The sequence below is a fragment of the Stegodyphus dumicola genome, chromosome 1, assembly GCF_044657685.1.
Source record: "Stegodyphus dumicola isolate Sdum_Otavi_A_Nest chromosome 1, ASM4465768v1".
Taxonomy (NCBI): Eukaryota; Metazoa; Arthropoda; class Arachnida; order Araneae; family Eresidae; genus Stegodyphus; species Stegodyphus dumicola.
In genome coordinates this window covers 213,021,001-213,041,985 of record NC_140768.1, presented here as the reverse complement: position 1 = coordinate 213,041,985, position 20,985 = coordinate 213,021,001, and the positions used below count along the sequence as shown (strand labels likewise).

At 32.7% G+C, this 20,985-nt stretch overlaps 1 protein-coding gene across 4 annotated transcripts in view; it reads right to left on the bottom strand.

Moving 5' to 3' along the window:
- Positions 1–20,985, bottom strand: part of LOC118196992 (uncharacterized) — a 443,070-nt gene that overhangs the window by 25,842 nt on the left and 396,243 nt on the right. For 3 of the 4 annotated variants that reach the window (XM_085825207.1, XM_085825216.1, XM_035368461.2), the window contains one exon: positions 1,834–1,986. The exons of the other annotated variant lie outside the window; for it this stretch is intronic. In XM_085825207.1, coding sequence (XP_085681333.1) covers positions 1,834–1,986 — 153 coding nt within the window. The remainder of the gene's footprint in view (positions 1–1,833; positions 1,987–20,985) is intronic. 4 annotated transcript variants of the gene reach the window in all.

The following is a 20,985-nucleotide window of genomic DNA, read 5'->3' as shown; positions in this document are numbered from 1 at the left end:
AAAAGCTTACAAGATGAAACAAACTAAATCAACTTTAGAAATATATGTATTAGTTTTTTCCAGTTTTGTAACTTATTGAGTATTATAATTCAGCCTTTTAAAACATACAAAACATGCTACATGGTAAAGCCACTTTAAGATCAGTCCATCTTTTAAAGATACGGTTAACCTTTGTTGAGTTTCGTATGCGTATTTTCGTAATTTCTGAAATTTTAAAATCATGCGAATCATATTTTTTTATTCTCATATACTAAAAATATTTGACCATTAACTTGATATATTAACTTGAAAGCAATTTTTCTTCTAATGCTAAGATAAATACGTAATATATATACTGCCCAGACGGGAAAGTAGTTAGTAACTCCGACTGCCGTATCAAACGGCCCGGTTAGAATCCTGGAGAAACATGAATGTAATTTGTCCATCCTTTCATAGGAGGCACTGGTGGACCACCTATTAGATGCCTCTATAATAGAGATCACCGCTTCCGACTTTGGTAATGGCCAACGCCTATAAACTGCTAGAGCTTGCCATTGGAAAAAAAAATATATGTTGCATCAGTTTGCACTATTGCACGAGCATGGTAACTAAATTAGCATAAATATAACGGAAAAGAAATAAATTTTCTTTTATTCTAAAAATATTGAGACAGGTCTACGTTGAAAAGCAATATTAAATTTAAGGCTTTTTAATATTAATTAAAACTTTTACATTTATTGAAAATAAAGAAAAATGTAAAACTGTTAACCTCAAATATACTTTAGTTGAAAAAATATTTAAGTAAATGCTACACTAAAAATAAAAAATTAGAAAACTTGGACTAATACAGTTTTACTATTTAAATATCCCAAGTCTTCTGTTGGATGAGATATGAATCTTCTATTGGAAATAATGTAATTTTGTAACTTAAGTTCAGACCAGCAATAGATAACCAGCAATGCAACAAATTTAATTAACGAGATTTAATTTTTAGTTGTTTAATTTGTTTTTATGTCCCTGTTACTCTAAGCAAGTGTTAGCAAGATGGACTGAGATAATAACAAATAAAGCAAGGTAATACAACACAACAATATTAGCACTGTACTTATACAATCAGAGTAAGTTATACAATCAGAGTGTCTGAGAAATTTATATTAGTAATTACAAATCATGCACATGCAGTCATGCAAGTTACTCATGCACTGACACCAAGATAATAATTAATTATTAAAATAATGACAATATAGTTATTAGTTATTGGGAAGTGTCCTGTACTCAAAATGCATACTTAAAACCCTGATTTCAAGGACTTTTGTTACCTCTAAGAATGCATTGGTAAATCTGTTGGATTATTTATATCAGTACTGCAGTTTCGAGAATAAAGACAATTATTAACAGAAAGATACATTCAAGTATGTTTTTTCTGAAACGAATATAACTGATGACGCGTTGATGGGATAATTTATTTTTCTTTCGATCACAAGAATAACCCTTTTTTAATAATTCTTAATTTTTATTTCTAACCCTTTTTTAATAATTCTTAATTTTTATTTCATTAATTTACGAAATTTAAGAATTATTAAGATCTTTTACGTTTTGAGAGGAAAATATGGGCATGAATAGTACACGATAATTTATTTGATATTTAAAAAGTATTTCATGACTTATTAAGAGCATACAGATATCATCTGATAAACAACACATTAAAAATACCATCACCTCATTTCTCACATAATATATTTTACCACCACCATAAACAAAACCAGCACCAAACTAACACCGTAACCATGCCTTTATATCCCGAATATATTTTCGTCTTTATTTAAAACTTAAAGAAAAGTTTGGAAACTATACCTTGCTGATAATGATGAGATAATGCTGAAGGATCTAGTAAAGACCCTGTTACACCGAGCAATGATTTGTCTTGTAGGCTTAATCCGCCCAATCCTGAACTGCCTGATGACGTCACAAAATGGCCCACCAAAGATGGTGGCCTATTGCACTGATCTGCATAAAATGATGAAAACAGTGAGCCTCTTATAACGATTTAAATATCGGTTGGAGATACACACTATTCTATACAGAACTATTTACATCAATTACGATAATGTTAACTGAGAAGGGAGTTTTAATGATATACGTATAGAAAACTATTAATAATAAACGTTTTTCAAGTAAAAAAATATATATATATATTTGTCTCATAGTTTTATTTTTATGGGAATAGTGTAGAAAATAATTGTAGTAATGAGTTATGATTACTAAAAGCTGCCAAAAACTTCTTTTTCAAAGCAATTACTTACGAATAGATAAGATATGAAAGCAACTGCCAAGGCAATCATAAAAGGGCTCACTGAAAAGTGTAGGCAGTTAATTCAAAAATGGTAATTTTTGTTATAGATCGGTACTATGTGTAGATTAGACTTATAGTGTTTACTTTACAATAATTACAGTGACGAATAGCTAAACTAAAAGTGTCAACTTTACTCTAATAGAGTAGATTCTTATTGTAAAAAAAAATTGCATGTAAATTAAAACATTTATAAACAAATTTACAACACGTAAACAAAAAATGAAGCTATTTCAAGAATGTGTGTCAATATTTATGATATACGAGAAAAGAACTTCCAAGAAACAAATATAAATTTCATGAAAAATATTCAATAATTAATGAGTATGGAGAGTTGGCACTGCTATAAATCTGGTGAACATTCTTCACTCACTGCATTCAATTCAATAAAAGAATATAATGAAATCAATCGATAAATCATTAAAAGGTAACAGGAATCTGAAAATATGAATATTACATTGACAAAGAACGTAATATAGTAAAAACTGTCTTGGCTAAACCACATTATGCAAAATCAAATTTTTCAACCAGAACCTGAAATTCTGTTTTTTCCCCCCTGTTCGATGTTATGCAAATTGTATTTCTTTCTTTGTACCGAGGAGCGGCGCAGACGCAAATTTGTTAGGTTTTTAAAGCTCGCGGTTAGAGCTTCGAGGTTGCTGTGAATTACTGGAGTTTCAACTAAGCGGAGGTTCTTCTGAGTTTGTGTTGGTAAGCCGCCACTGAAGTCGGAGTTTGTGTGGTCTTCGCCGTTCCTCAACTAACTTACTACTATTTGAAAGTCAATAAAGAAGTTTCGGTCAAGTTAGGAGTCTGAGGGTTTTTGGGTTCTATACTGAAGTAACATCAAGTTAATTTACAGTCCACTATTTTTAACAACGGAACGTACATGTTTTGTGGTCCGTCGGCTACGGAGTCACAGTAAATTTGGTGAGTCAGTGTTTTTTTATCTTTCTTATTAGATAATGGAATTTACAACGCTTAAGACTAAAAAGCGTGTAGCTAAAGCTAAGTTAAGTAAACTGAAAGAGAAAATTACCGTGACTTACGATTCTGCTGATGTTGATCAGTTGGAACTTTTTAAATCTAGATTAAATGACTTAATGACTGAACTTTCGGATATTTTTAGTAACATATTTGTAGTGTGTGAAGAAAAAGATATTGATGTATTTATAGAAGAACAACAGGTCATACAAGATACTGTGGATGAGTTAATTTTAATGCTAACCAGAGTTAAGAATTAAGACACAATAACACGTCGAATAAATACTAATGTCTTTAACATTCTGAATCAGAGTCAAGAATGTTAAAGACATTAGTGTGGAAACTAAATCTTGTGAAATAGCGAGTATACGCTTACCTAAGCTAACTCTTCCTGTATTTAGTGGCAGTACTGAAGAATGGTTATTATTTTTTGATTTATTTAAAACGGCGATAGTGGATAATGACCGTTTATCAGGTGCACAAAAGCTACAATATTTAAAGGGTTCTTTAAAAGGAGATGCTTTGAGAATTGTTCAAGCTTTAACTATTTGTGACAGGAATTTCGAAATAGCGTGGCATTTATTGTGTCAAAGATTTTCACATAAGAGAGAATTACTTTCATCGTTATTAAAGAAAATCTTGTATTTATCAAATTTACAAGCTGAAATTCCTAGTCAGATATTAGCGTTAGTAGACACTGTAAGAGAGTGTGTATGTTCGTTTGAAAATCTAGGATTCAAAGTGGAGCAATTCGCGGATACTATTTTAATGTTAATAGTACAGTTTAAATTGGATTCTTCGACGAGAGGGTGGTGGGAAAGAACATTAAAGAGTGAGGAAATACCAACACTTAATAATCTGCTAGAGTTCTTGAAATCTCATGCCAGAACCTTGCAAGCAGGTAAAACGCAAGGTGTTAAAAAACAAGTTACAAAAGACAAATTAACTTCATTGGCTTCAGAGATTCGCGCGCAGTGTACGTATTGTAAAGCCGGTCATTCAGTTTTTAAATGTAATAAGTTTTTAAATCTGAATGTTCAGGAACGCGTTAATTTTGTCATGAGAAATAATGTTTGTTTTAATTGTTTGGTTTCAAACCATAAAGCTTTCGAGTGTAGAAGTACACATAAATGTAAAAAGTGCTTTAAAAATCATCACACACTACATTTCGAAAGAGTTCAAAATGAACCAAAGGCACGTAAAGGAATTATGAACAGTTCGAATGAATTATCAGTGACGGCTAAGCCATTTTTCCCTGAGCCAGAACCTCGCGCTCAATCGGCTGGGTCAGGGAAGAATATTGCAAGTTCTAGTCCAGTAATTAAATCTTGTGTTTCAGACTTTAATTTTCAGAGTGAAGTTTTATTATGTACGGCTGTTGTTAAAGTGTTAGATTCATCGGGTGAATACCAATTGTGTAGAGCCTTCCTGGACCCTGGCAGTCAAAAAAGCCTGATTTCAGAAGATTGTGTACAAAGGCTAGGGTTAGCAAGAAGAAATGCCAAAGTTTTTATTTCATGTTTAGGGTCTTTGGATACGAAAACTAATGGGATTACGGAAATAAACTTCGTTCCGCATTTTCCGGCGAAAGTGTCATTTAAAACACCAGTATTTATCATCAATAGAATTATTGGAACTTTGCCGCATTTTACATTGGATAAGAAGTACGTTGAGGAATATAATGATTTAATGTTAGCAGATCCAACATTTTACAAAAGTGTGCCTGTTGATATACTTTTAGGCGTAGATATTGCCTTACCTCTTTTAAAGGGAGAAATAATTAAATGCGAAGAAGGTAAACCGGTAGCTTCTCGTTCTGAACTGGGATGGATTATTTCAGGTAGTGTGAATAATTCAACAGAAATTAATCCTACTATATAATATACAAGTGGAAACTGATCAGATGCTGTCTGACTTTTGGAAATTGGATGCTGTACCTACGTTTGACATGCTTACTAAATCGGAGAGAGCATGTGAAGATTATTTCAAATCTACATATACGAGAGAGGAAAGTGGGGTATATACTGTGAAATTACCGTTTCACTCTCCGCCTTCTCAGGTTGGAGATTCCAGACAATTAGCTATGCGTAGATTCCAATCTTTAGAAAATTCACTTCTAAAAAGGCCTCAGATATATGAACAGTATAAGGATTTCATGAGGGAATACCTTGAGCTGAGACATATGGAGGGAGTGCTTGAGGGAGAGATTCTTATTGACTCTACGTATTACATGCCTCATCATGCCGTATTAAAGGAATCAAGTACTACGACTAAACTGAGAGTTGTTTTCGATGCTTCAGCTAAAACGACATTGAATGATATTTTGATGGTTGGGCCAAGAGTTCAGCAAGAGCTGTTTCCAATTCTTCTACGGTTTAGAACTCACAAAATTGCAGTATGTGCCGATATAGAGAAGATGTTCAGACAAATTCGTGTCCACCCAGAAGATATAAATTGGCAACGAATGCTTTGGAGGGATAGTCCTAGTGAGCACTTGAGTACATTTAGATTAGTCACAGTTACATATGGGACTGCCTGTGCGCCATATTTGTCTACTAGAGTAATGAAACAACTTGCATTAGATGAACAAGTGAGATTTCCTTTAGCATCAAAAATTGCCCTTCGTGATTTTTATGTTGATGATTTGATTTCAGGGGCACAAAGTGAAGAGGAAGCGAATGTTCTAGTTCAGCAGTTGAATGAAATGATGAAAAGGGGTGGATTTCGCTTAAGGAAGTGGATTTCAAACAGTTCAGCTATTTTAGAGAATATTCCCGAGTGCTTACGACAATCCAGTATTTCTCTTGAAATAAACAGTGATAAGAAAGTAAAAGTATTGGGAATTAATTGGAACAACTCTAGTGATACGTTTCATTTTTCGGTATGCATAAGTGATAGAGTTTACTAAGAGGACTATTTTATCAGAAGTAGCGAAAATTTTTGATCCAATGGGATGGTTAGCGCCAACAATAATATACGCGAAAATATTATCACAAGAATTATGGAACTTACAGCTGGGTTGGGATGAACTTGTTGATAAGAGAATAAGTAGGAAATGGAAGCGTTTCTATCTAGAATTGCCCTTACTTTCAAGCTTACAATTTCCGAGGTATGTCTTGAGTCCGAAGGCAGTAGTGATAGATATCCATGCTTTCTGCGACGCTTCAGAAAAGGCTTATTGTGCAGTCATCTATCTCCGTACAATCGACCTTGATTCGTCAGTCAAAGTCAGCCTTCTGACATCGAAAACCAGAGTAGCGCCCTTAAAAACCCAGTCTCTTCCGAGACTAGAGTTGTGTGCTGCGTTACTTTTAACCAACCTCTTACATGCAGTATTATCATGCATAGAACTGCCTATTAACAATATTTACGCATGGACCGACTCGCGGGTTACATTGGCATGGGTTTCGTCCGAACCTCGCCGTTGGCTACCTTTTGTGGCAAATCGAGTTGCAAAAATCCAGGAAACTGTTCCAAATATTCAATGGAATTATGTTGCTGGGAAAGAAAATCCTGCAGACTGTGGGACCAGAGGTTTTATTCCATCAGAATTCCTACAATGTGAGTTATGGATGAAGGGACCGCAGTGGTTAAACGAATCCGTAATTCATGTACAGCAAAATTCAAGTGTAGAATTAGAGGGTGAAGTTATGTTGAAGGAATTGAAAAAGTTTCAGTTCAAATGCTTCCAAATTTGAAGAGCCTAGTGTGTTTTCAAGATTTTCGTCATGGTTAAAGTTATGTCGGGTGTTAGCGTGGTGTTTGAGATTCAGAAATAATTGTAGTAAGTTACCTACAGAGCGTATAAAGGGTTATTTATCTACTGAAGAATTCTGTGAAGTTACTTCTATGATTGTTAGGATTGTGCAAAGAGCCGAATTTCCAGAAGAATTATTCTGTTTAGAGTCTGGTAAACCCTTGAAGACATCAAGTAAATTACTGTCTTTAAGTCCTTTCTTGGATTCCGCGGGAGTAATGCGTGTAGGCGGAAAGCTCAGAAACTCTGCAGTTTCAAATAATCAGAAACATCCTATGATTTTACCTAAGAATCACAATATTACGCGTTTAATTATTAAGCATTATCATGACACGTATCTTCACGCAGGTACGCAGCTACTCACTTCTGTCATACGACATAGATTTTGGATTGTGAATGCTAGAGATATTATAAGAAAGTGTATAAACCAATGTGTTATCTGCCGTAGAGTTAGAGCGCAAACTGCAACTCAGCTAATGGCAGATTTACCCGCTTCAAGAGTTACTCAAAGTAGAGCTTTTTCTCGTGTAGGGATTGATTTAGCAGGACCATTTAACGTTAAATATCGTCCTGGTAGAGGAGTCAAAATCTTTAAGTGTTACGTATGTCTATTTATTTGTTTTACTACAAGAGCAATACACTTAGAATTAGTTGGAGATCTTTCAACAAAATCATTCCTCGCGACACTTAAGCGGTTTACAGCTCATAGAGGCAAACCGTGTGAAATTCACAGTGATTGCGCAACGAATTTTATAGGAGCTAATAAAGAATTAAGGAAAGCCTTTTCTATTGTTCAACGTGATGAACAGCTACAGGGTTATATTTCTTCAGAAAATATTAAATGGTTGTTTAATCCTCCCTCTGCCCCTCATTTTGGAGGGCTTTGGGAAGCGGGTATCAAGTCTATGAAACATCACTTAAAAAGATGTTTAGGAACACTTATTTTAACATACGAGGAATTTTTGACATTAATAACCCAAATTGAATTCTGTCTTAATTCCAGGCCTTTGGTACCAGCTTCAAGTGATTGTAGCGACTTGGAGGCGAAAACACCAGGACACTTTTTAACCGGAGCGGCTTTAAGCGCTATTCCAGAATCTAACCAAATTCAAGAAACCATGAGCTGCAGTGACCGTTAGAGGAACGTGCAAAGGTTATTTCAACATTTCTGGAATCGTTGGAGCAGTGAGTATTTATCTAGATTGCAGCAGAGACCCAAGTGGTGCAAGGTACAACAAGACCTGAAGATTGGTGATATGGTTCTTATTAAGAACGAAAATCTACCTCCGCTACGTTGGAAATTAGGTAGAATTATTAAAGTGCATCCCGGTCTGGATGAGAAAGTTCGAGTGGTGAGTTTACGCACGGCTAATGGTGAAATAAAACGACCTATAGCAAAGCTATGCGCTTTGCCATTTAATTCTTGATTTAGAGACTTTAATTTTTTTTTCAGGTTTATGCAGTTCAGCAGTTTAAATTTATTGTTTGAACCCCATTGGGACTTCAAGGCTGGGGGTATGTTCGATGTTATGCAAATTGTATTTCTTTCTTTGTACCGAGGAGCGGCGCAGACGCAAATTTGTTAGGTTTTTAAAGCTCGCGGTTAGAGCTTCGAGGTTGCTGTGAATTACTGGAGTTTCAACTAAGCGGAGGTTCTTCTCAGTTTGTGTTGGTTAAGCCGCCACTGAAGTCGAAGTTTGTGTGCTCTTCGCCTAACTTACTATTTGAAAGTCAATAAAGAAGTTTCGGTCAACGTTAGGAGTCTGAGGTTTTTTGAGTTCTATACTGAAGTAACATCAAGTTAATTTACAGTCCACTATTTTTAAACAACGGAACGCACACCCCCATAAGATTTATAAACAGCATAATTCTTATTTCTTGAGTACATACTTTTTCAACTTAAAGTATTAAAATAAAAAATTCCCATGTCTTTTGCTTTCAGTTTTATTAGAGGATTCAAAATCCTTCATTAAACATTTTTCACTTTTCTATATTTAACTATTAAATAGAAATTCTTTACATCTTTTATCTTTTTAAATAAAATAGTTAATTACTTTCAGTAACTAGAAAATCTTTTTATCTTACATGCACTGAAACAAACTGCAAATGTAACATAAAAACATGAAATAACAATTACACACTTTTCTTATAAGGTTGATAATTCCTTAAAACTCGGTAACCTAAAAAACAGATTTAAAAATTAAAAGAATTTTATAAAGATGCTTGAAACTTTCCCTTAATATTTTCGGTAAATTCCGCTTTCGCAGTTAATTGCATTGAGAATGATGTATTCTATAAAATCTATTTAAGAATGCTTATCCTACTTTATAGGAGTGATTTTGAATCTTTTATTATATTTGCATTTTTAGAAGCGCTCACCCTAAAGAAAACGTTCTGAACTTAACAACTTATAATTTTTTGATAATTCTTAGAAATTAAACTGTACATTTTGGGATTGTACGTACCTGTATCTGAACTTTGAACTTACTATACGTTCCCTTTAACCGAAATCTCAGCCCAAAACTTCCTAGAGATCCCAAATACACAGAAAAGAGGGAGAAAATTTTGCTATTCACGCTTCAGAGGTTTTGAGTTATTGTAGTCAATGAAAAAGAAACAATAACTTCTAGAAGGAATAAAAATGGAAGGAAAACTTCGTTTGGTGGAGTTTTGTTGTTCAACTGCTTCTAGTTCCTGAATTTTTTCCCTTTCTTATTCTGAGTTTATGTTCGTTAAATGTGCTTGATGACAAATTGTGCTTCAGGTCTGAAAAGTAATTAGATTTTGTGTCTGAATTGTTTTCTTCTGAGTATTCTTTAAATGGGTTATCGATTGCTAATTAGGAAGAGAAAATGTCAAGGAAAAAAGTGGGGAGAAATGGAAGAACATGAAATGTTTTTATCCAATAAAAATAGAAACTAGTTGAAAACTCAAGGCACTTATTTAATAGCAAATATTTTTTAGTGAAGTACTTCTCTTTAATTTTTAATGTCTGAGTAATATATATAGCTGAAAAATTACTGTTAACTATGATTTTCAAATTTACATCAAAGTAAAATTTAGGCTACAGTCTTTAATCTAGCTTTGGCTGATAAGCTCTGACAATCTTCAGAAAACATTTGATGATTTGACAATTTCCATGATACCTGCGCTTTGAGTAATTAATGTATTGATTAATTACAATATTTTTATCTGCTTTTTCCTAGCATATAATATAGATTATTTTTTATTTGGAGGCTCATAGTTTTTCCTAAATAAAAACTATGCATTGTAAATTTAGTTGCTATTAATATGCTTTCTTATCCCTTTCATCTTTTGAGCTTGTTGTTGCCGGTTAATGCGATTTCTATTTTAGAGACAATAGACAAAGCATAAAAAATATCTTGAGATCAGCAAGGTAGTGGTTAAGAAGTGGTGATTCTTTTCATTTCACTTGAAATTAAACAAACAGCAAGTAAAGGGCACTGATTTTGGAATTTATATAAGATTATTAATTGATAAGCAAGATCTAACCCAAGTCATCACAAACGGTTTTCTTGCACCTCGTACCGAAGCCTCGCTCATTTTTTTAAAGTCACAAATTCATGAAAAACTATGAACTGGAAGGCGAAAGTAAGTGTATTATGATAAATAAATGAATAAATTAAAGAAAGCTGTTCTTTTTTTACTTGGAGCTCAATTACAATTCTTGTAAATCTAGCATTTATAAAGCTGCTTCAATCCTTCGTAGAATTCCTCATTTTAAACAGTGCTTAAAACTTTTGTTACCATTTTCTAAATTTTTCAATGTTGATGACTTTTGAGCCCCAAAGCCTTCACTTTGGGGAAGAGAAAATATCCTGAGGCGACAAATCTGGTGAATAAGGAGGATAGTTGAGAACTGTAAAATATTTTGCTAGAGACTGATTGTCGGGAATCGTATGACAGCGCATTTTCATGTACTAGAAACATATTACTCAGTTAAACTTTTTCGGATTAAATATGAAGAATTCACTTCAGTATGTCTGTTCAGCATGTCTTTATAAAGTATGGTATTAATAGTCTATTACACAGGAAAATGTTTCATGTGAATATCCCTTTTCCAGCAGGAAAAGATCACCAACATAATCATAAATATATATATCTGGTATCGAAATGTCTAATGAAACTAAGTGAACCTTCCACAACCCGAGCAGAAGATTTCTGTTTGTTCTCAGGATCATATCAAATTTTATCTCTACTCATATTTGTTTGGAAAATTTTTTTCAGTAAATGTCTGTTGCTATTCTTTGCTGAGCTTTCGAATTCAGGACGTCAGATGTTCACTGGATCAAAGCAAGTGATTAACCGTATAAGAAACTTCTGTCCTTAAGTAGACGACATTTTAGCAAAGTAAGATGAGATGTGATGGTAATAAAGGCTGTTAATTATATTTTGGCAAGTTTTTTGGAAATAAATTTTAAAAAAATGTTCTATATCTAGGTGTACTATCATTCGTAGATGTATGATTATTCATAGATTCGTGTATATTCTTACTATCATTCGTAGATGAAATAAAATTTCTTAAGGCATTTATACATTTTAAGTTGTTTTTCTCCTAAAGTTTGTTACTTTAAAAAATCTTTTTAATAGTTCTAAAATATTTTTTTGAAAACGAAAGAATTATTTGCTTCTGAGATTTCAAATTTCTCGGTTATTCTGCTCTTCTATAAAAAGAAGTGAATTCTTATCTATATAAAAGACTATTTTTTATAAGTAACAAATAGAATAAAATGGCCAACACATTACGATGTAGTAATCATACTGACATATACAGACGTGTCTAAAAATATTCGATTTCTTCTTCTTTCCGCCAGTTCGCATATTCGAACATTCGAAGAATATTTTGTTTGAACAAAACAAAAAAGAGAGAGAGAGGGGTAGGAAAAAGAAAGAAAAGAAACACTTTCTAAATAAAAAAAAATTAGAGCATTATATTTATTTAGAGTTTTAAGAAATGAAAATTTTGGCTAGTGTAAATATGCATAAATTTATATAATTTCAACCAAGTGTAAAATTTCCAAGAAAACCACTGTAGAATCTAAGAAATATTAGTATGGTCCTGATTGAAAGGGCATTTCTTGAACTCCTGGGAACATAAGCAATGTTTAAGGTATTTATATCTTTTCTTCGAAACAGGCCACAATGCAAAACTTAAGTTCAACAAATTGTTCCATTTCACACTGCATGCTCTGCTAGTCAAGTTGCACATTGATGGCGACAGTTTCTTTGAGACATGGAAGATGATAAAATTCCGTTTATGCATTGGCTTGATATATATATATTACATCTACTTCCATTTTCCCTCTAGATTTCAAAATGAGACAGAAACACATAAATTTATTTCGTAAATCCTATCACTTAAGTTTTCCTTATTCGTTGTAAGACATAAGTACTACATCTTCTACTCCTAATGAAAAGCGTTAGGTAAGTAATGTTATTTTCGCACAAGGCAACATTACTAAATGTATAGCTTAAAGTAAAGGTTCTGAAAAATGTTAAGCATAGAGAAGATTCGAATATTATTTTTTCCCCCGAATCCAAATCCTAAAAGACTTTCTGATCTAAAACCTTTTGAACTTTCTATAAGAGAATTTTAAGAAGGGAGGGGGAAAAAGTAAGAAAAAACTTTGACTTTTTATTTCAAGTTTTTTGAAAGAAAATTTTGAGTTCTGTGTTTATTAAAGAAACAGAAGTGTCCTTAGAAAATACTTATTAAACCGTAGGTGACATTTTTTTCTTGAATCGCTTGCGCAGGACACTGGCAATAAATATTTCCCTCAAATAATAAGCAAATCAAAGAGGTTTCCTTCGAAGTGTTTAGGAATAACGGAAAAAAGGCATATATTACATACCAAGACAAGAGCTTAAATATTTTATGTAATTTATAAAACATAAATAATATTTAATATTGAAATTCTTGATTTATTAATTAAATTTACGGAAACCTCCGTTTGAAAACAGTTTTCCCTAAATTTGATAATCTCTCACGTGATTAAAAACATATTTATTTTGCAAAAAATATTAGAAATTATTACAATAGTTCTTCTTAGCATTTTTTTTTTTTTCAAGAAATATACTTTATTCTCCTGTTTCTAAAAAATAATTTACTCCCTTTTAAATAAGAATGTCATGTTCTAAATACGAAACAAGCATAAAACTCTGGAAACATACACAAATCCAATTATTCCAAAAGTGGCTCTGGCCACCCTGCTATTCTAGATAACATAATCAGCAGCACACAAAAGCACACAAGTACAATAGCAACTACGGAACCAGTAACAATCACCAGAAAGCAACAGAGTATGAAGTCTTTATTCATTTATAACACCAGGTCCCGCGGAGTTAAGCGATCTGTAAGATTTGCTATCTTTATCGTAGAGTTTGCAACTCTCTCCCAACATCTGTCATCACGGAGGCCCCCCGTGGGCCTCCCCGAAGATGCTGAGGCAAGATTGAGTCGTCGGAGCGATTGATCCATTGACACGCTTCTTGTTCGAATTTGATGGTTGGTTACATCGCCTCCTGTTGGCTTTTGGGACCTTTCAGCAACTGAGCCCAGAGATGATTGCCAGATTTGGCGAAACCACGTGAATGAACGAGCACGTTATCTGAAAAAAGGGGTATATATTTCCGATGAACATTAGCTACAGTTCGAAGAAATCACATGTTGAAGAACTGCATGAGTTTTTCACCAGCTGAATCATCCTAAGTAATAATTTCGAATAATAATTTTGCACCCCCCCTGTGTCATTATGATAACTCTAAAGTACCGGTTATATGCTTGTAAGTATAAAAGGTACAGGTAAGTTACTTAACCTGGAATACAACACACACACACACACACACACACACAAAAAAAAAAAAAAAAAAAAATTTTTCGACTCTGCCGAATTCAACAGAAGCCTGAATCAAAGAATAATGCGCAATGATTTAATTTTTTTTAATTTCACCATAAAATGTTAAAAAATATAGGATTGCTTTTTTCAATATATTTATCTATTTATTTTCAGTGAGAAATAAAGGTACTATCGAATTGTTGCAGCAGTTTAGTCTTAAAACAATGTTTTCTACTAGTACTGTTTCTTTCCATTTCTGAAAATAAAGATCGACAAAGAAGCGACAAACTGCAATTATAAACAATACGTAATAAATTACAACCACATGCAATCAATTTTAGACAGAAAGATAATCTAAATCTTCCTGGAATCGAACACTATTTATTATAAAATAATCGCAGGAACATAGGGAACGTTACTAAAGAATTTAATAGAAAACTGAATAAAAGTTAAAGAAAAATCAAGCAATTTTACGTAACTTGAAAAAAAGTAGTTATATTACATTTTTTTACCCTAATTTTGGTCTGCCCTCCTCAAAAATATTACTTTTATTTTTAGAAGCAGACATATTATACTATATGTTATTTAAAGACTTAAAAAATGCATAGTAATTTTACTTAGTATATGACTTAGATCTTGTTGTTTTTGACAAGTGCTTCACATAATTACTATATTTATAAATTGTATTACTTTATATTATGTTAAGAAATGTTTAAATACATGTGTAAGCGTAGCAAGTGTTTTCTAAACTTAATAATGCCGTAATTAACTTAGGCATTTCTAATCGAAATCAAATGGGTTCATTCTTAAAAATTCTTAAGTAAAAGTAATTCAAACAACAAAACGTTTAAAGAAAATGAAGAATATTTTGAAATAAATGTTACAGTAAGACCAAAAACTATAAGTAGTGTAATAAAACTTAAGAATTAAAATATTTAATTCTTAGGTTCCTGACAGATACTGATATTTAATGCATAACAGAAACAACTGTAGATTTCTCAGATTTATGAAAGATATTTATGTAGCACAGTATTAAATTCTTTAAAAAATTATCTCACATTCATAAATCAATTGAGCTTTTGATTTTTAATTCAATATTCTAATTAGTTAGTACTATAACATCTTAATTAAAACTAAGAAAAATTTAAAATATTCCATTTTTTCTTACTTGAAATCTTATTTAGAAAAGATGAGAAAGAAATGTGTTTGGCATAAAAGCACTCAGCTGATCAGTATTTACATTTACACAGTGTTGAATGTTGCCATACTTTTTTATATTCTTTATACTATTTTATATTTAGGAAGGAAATTGATGAAGATATCCAGGCTTCCTTCGGATACCTTCACCTCAAAAAATTATTAATGTTTAGAGTTGTAAAAAAAGATTCAAAACTTTTAGTTAACTTTTTGCTCTTCTATCATGCCTATTTGAAAAGTACATGCGAACTATTAACACACCAAATACTAAATCGGCATTTGAAAACACTGGAAAATATCAAAATGTTTAACTTAATTATTCTTTGTTTTGAAGCTGAGGATGCAACGATTTGTTAAGCAATTTAAAACGGAAGTTTTAAGATATTTTTATTTTGGGAAACAGATAAGATGTTATTTTTACATATTTAAAACTATGAATTTTAAGATTCCAATAATACAATCAATAGGATATTAAAAGTCTAATTATTATGCCCTAATTTTATAATTTGAATTCTGCGAACTATTTAGATGTTAGTTTTAAGCTATTATAAGACAAATGAGCTTTAAGGCATAAGTTGCTTACTTTAGTTCTGATTTGTTATTAATACTAGTTAGCGGTAGTTTATTATTATTATTGTCTACTTTTTAATTTTTCCAGTATCATTCCCATGAAATTCATACTGTAGCGAATTTCGAACCTTATATAAGGAAAAAAGTGTATTTCCTTATTAAAGTTGCCCCCTAGATTGAACTGCTAATCAACAGACCTATGTCCCAAAAATTCTGTCTCGTGTTCTGATATTAGCATCATGTTAGTATTTTTGCTCTCGCCACATGTTCTTATATTACTATCATGTTACATTTTTGCTAAAGTTTTCGAATGCACATGAGTTTTTTTTTTCTTTTTTTTAACATTCCTTGCTTTTTTGTTAATATGGGATTAACAATCTTTATCAAATAAAGAGGTAATTGTTATATAATTTTTTTCAAGAAAGAGGTCGTTTATCTGACAAACGATTATGCAAAAATGGCCACAACATGAAACCATTTGGAAGAGCAGAGTTAAAAATTGTAAATGAAGGAGGGGCCACTGATATTTATATTCTTGGGAAGAGGAGTTGACGTCCATCGAATGGTTTGACAGCAGCGTAATGCTGCGGGGAAAATGCTGCGGTTGATTGGAACAATTACATGCGGGAAGTGCGCTTCCTACATTTGATGCAAAGATTCAGAAAGATTCCAATAAAATATCTGACATCTATGAAAGTGTGTTCGCCTGACGTAAGAACAACGTCAGCAGAGTACTTCTACAACAGCGGAATTTTGGAGGAATATGCCCCAGAAAGATGCTGACTGCTTTGTTGTTCAAATCGAACAGAGATGTAAGAACATATGAAGAAAATTATTCAACATGTACAATGCGAATCAACGATGTATTCAGACTGTTGAAAAGGATATTAAATGGAGCAGTCTGAAGAAGCTGATCAGTCACTTTACTGTGAACCATAAATACCGTTTTGTAGATCTAACAACAAGTATCCACAGTCAAAGTATGAAAACAAGCCGTCCAGTCGGTATAGTGGTCAGGGAAGCTGCTGACTGCGATGCCGAAGGGCCTGGGTTCGAATCCCGGAGAAGGCATGGTTGTAACTGTCCGTCCCTTCATAGGAAAGACGATAGTGGCCCACCTATTAGGTGCCTCCATAATAAAGAGACCACCACATCTGGCCTTGTATAGATTAATGGACTGGGTTACATTTGTAATTGCTCACAATCTGCCATTGGGAAAAAAGTATGAAAACAAAATGTTCTGTTTAACTAAAGAACAATAGAACACATAATAAAAAACAATAGGCACAACTCTGTATCACTTTGAATCATAATTTTCGGAATTTACGTGGAGAAAGTATACAGAGAAAGTGAAGTTTTTGATGAATTGTTGAAAGCAGTTAATGTGTTAAATTAAACGCATATACAGAAAGGGTGTTTAGTCCCCAGATGGTGCTATTATTTGATTCGTTTAATTTTACATTCCTGCTTTTCGGGCTTGGCAAAATCATAGCTATGATTTTAGTGTAATCTTTAGGTCGCAAAATAAAATTGGAACCGCTATAATAAGGAAGTACCGGAAAAAGTGGCGAAAACGTCCATTCAGCCATTTGTTCCTCGAAAGCCACGTCGAATTAATTATAATCAACGGATTTAACCATTTGGTCATGAACGTAAACTGACTACCTGAAAATATCGGGTATCTGAATGCCAGAGAAACAAATATATAGTCCCCTGTAATAAAAATAACAAAGGCCATCTCATTTATATTTTTTCAATTCTAATTTCTAATTCATAAGTTATTCTTATATCAATTTCATAAATAAGTAACATCTTGATCACAGCTAGTCTTGCAATACCTAAATAAGTATTACAAGACCAGCTGGGAAAAGTAATAGCATAATGTTAATTTAGATACATTTTATTAAAGCCTTAATTTCATAAAATTTACGAAATTTTAAAATAAACCGTTTTAGCGCTAACAATCGTTTCAGTACTTGAGAAATAAATTTGAAGAGAATTATACTGATATTTGCTCGATTAATTAACCGATTTATGCTCGATTCAAGCGAGTGTGAAACTCATGTATCTATTATTGCATATAACTTTCAGTTGGTACGGTTTATTTGATTACGGCAAAGCATGCGAGAGCTAGTATAACTTTCAGTTATTTTCAATTACTTTTTATCGGGTACACTCATAACATTTATTAGAGTACTATAACTACAGTATATAAATTATATCATTAACTTTGATTAACTTTCAAAGCTAAACTACGTGTAGAACAATATTTTCAAAAGCAGCATCGCCTTCGTAAAAGCATTTCTTATGAATTCATTACAAATATTTTTTATAAATGTTATAAAGCATAATAATTAAAATAATTTTTTTTTTCATAAAATTTCAGCCCACCAGCGGCAGAGCGGTAAGATCGCTGAACACTGGTAGTTCGGTCCGAGGTTCGAATCCCGCGAACGGGCTGGCTGCATGGGCGTTTTCGTGGTTTTCCCCATGTGTAACGTGTATACGAGCCAGTTTCCCTTAGAAAGTCCTCCACGAAGGCATCCCTCCTCTTAGGCAGATAGCCCTCGAGGCTTTGCCATACTCACACACACACATAAAATTTCAAGTTGCTATGTTGATCTTAAAATTTAAGTTATTTATAAAAAAATAAGCAAGTGTTTCTCTAGAGTAATATTGCTTATGAATTATTATTTTTTATTCTGAAAGACTGAGGTCTCACTTCGTTGTATGCAAGGAGATATGGTAAAACTGAAAGCAAAACTCGTATTAGAGCCAGATAGCGAATTCTTTCATCCGTTACTAATATTTTTCATGCATACTGCAAAAGAAGAGGGAGCCAAAAGTTCGCCAAACAAAGATATTCAGCCAACTAAGAAATTGAGGTTCCACACCATGACGAATGCGGAGCGAGAGCATGTTTTGGGATTTGCGTTCTAGACTGCGCGCAAATATCTGACTGTATCCACCCCCACACACTTTTCAAATTTATTTTTCAAATTTTTTTCTCAAAAAAAGTTTTAGAACTCAGATGTCTTTCTTTTACTCTCTTTTCAGGTACTACTCCCCGATACAGAGAAAAGAATTCCGTATTTCATTTTTGTAACTTTTTATCCCTAGTTGATGCTATAGTTTGCGCATTCTACCAACTCTGAAAACAAGTTGAAAATAAAACTCACTTCTTTGTTTTTGATTTTAAAAGTTCCTCTGCTTTATTACCTCTTTTTGTTAGAGGTATTCTATAAAAGACAAGGACTTCTAAAATTGTTTTAATGAAGTCAAATTTAACCATATATCTATCCATTTCAAAAATTATTTATGAACAAAGAAACGATTAAGTATACGTGGTGTTAGAAATATCTTAATTACAATAACTCTGCAGCACTTCATAAAATATCAATTATATATATATATTAAATTACTCCAGCTAGACGTAATAAAGCTAGATGTATTTAAATTGCATCGGCTAGACCAAAAGAACAGCTCATCCCTTGCCCCTTTCAGCTTAACATTAGTACCGTCAAAACAGACTCAAATAGCGGCATTGGTGACTTCATTCTTTACACTGTACTTTCGTTATTCTTTGCTATAAAGAGAACTCTCTTCATTCGGACTTGTGATCGAAATTAGAATTACTGGCAGGGTTTAAATAGGCTGATAAGCACCATCTGCAAGTGGACCAACTGCTCTGTTGGAGGAGTAAAGTAAAGCTAGACATATTATTAAAAAAAGTATTTGGATTGTTAATAAAAGACTTAAAACTAGCTGTCTTTTAGCCATATGATAATTTAAAACATAAATTAAAGATCTTACTTATATAGAACAGCAATTCTCTGTTTGTTTCTATGTTTATTGTATGTTTATTTGGCTTTTTGAAAGCTCATGCAAGGGTTATTTATCTAAAAGGACGGACGCCTTCGTAGAGGGTTTCCTAAGAGAAATGTACTAACATATGATAAAAATACTAAATAACTCTAAACGTTTAGCCTGTTCAAAATTCAGCCCATCAGGATCAAGATATTATTGTTCAATAGTATTCGTCAGGCACCTGGAGGACAGAAAGCTCTCGAAATTGGTTACTTGTAGGCCGCATAGAGGAAAAAAGTCTTAAGTCCTGAGCATTGATCGATCTTACATAATAAATGGTACTGTAGGATAACGTAACGTAAAGCTAAAACAAATATGAGAGACTCCGTGAACCTAATGTCAAAATATTTAAAGCCATTATTTGTCATATTTTGCATAATAATTCATTTGTTAAAATAATTATTTGAGTGAAACTTATTTTTAAAATAACTTGTTCCACAAGAGGAAAATATATTCATATATATTATATTATTTACTATTATAAATATTTGACAAGTTTAATTAGAATTTATACTTTCATGTAAAAACTCCATTTAGTATTAAAAATAATTAAATTGATAACTATTTAATGTCATGCTAGATACTGAATTTATAAACATTCAGTACAAATTAATTCAATATTAAAAGACTGCGAATGAGCCGTGAAGGCTCCCAAATAGGAACTTACCAAAGAGAATAATCTTGGCTAGGGAATTGTTGACTTCACACAATTCGTTTAAAAAGATTATACGGTTATTATGTTACATTTTTACTAAAAACGAGATACGTCAGTACTTCGTTCTTTAATTGCCAATTATTTTTGCTTACTTAATTTATTTGCGTTTATTTCATGTTCTGCACTTAAATTTTCTCTCGTATTTAAAACATTTTACACTAGCTGTGCACTCACTCTAGGGCATTCTCCACGCTTTCTTGTTACCTTTATCCTGCAATATCATTTATTATCTTTTTGAAACTGATCACATCATCGCAGACTTGCGAATACTTTCGAATTGATCGGACTAAGTTGGACTAAATTAAAAGGTATAAGTCAGTTGCCCATTCAAGAATGGGAAAGTGCTAAAGTTAACAGCAAAGCACTCGAAGTCTGTCAGTCAAAGAAGAAGAATCGTATGGGAAACTTTCTAAAATAAAAAAACATCCACATTAACTTGCATTACACGGTAAGAAAACCATGAAAGGTCTTTGCAGTAACCGCCGAAATTGAACCCAAGACTAACAATTCGCGAACACCCGGCCACTTATCCCCCCCCATAAAGATAAATGAGTCTTATCTGAAGTTACCATTTCTTAAGTGTTCTTTTAGTTAGGACCTTAATAAACAGTACATTGATATATTCATGTAAATTTGATCTATTATCATGCCACAGGTTCCCTTTCCGATGCGAATTAAAAAGCTTTCAATGCACTGTACCAAGTTTGAA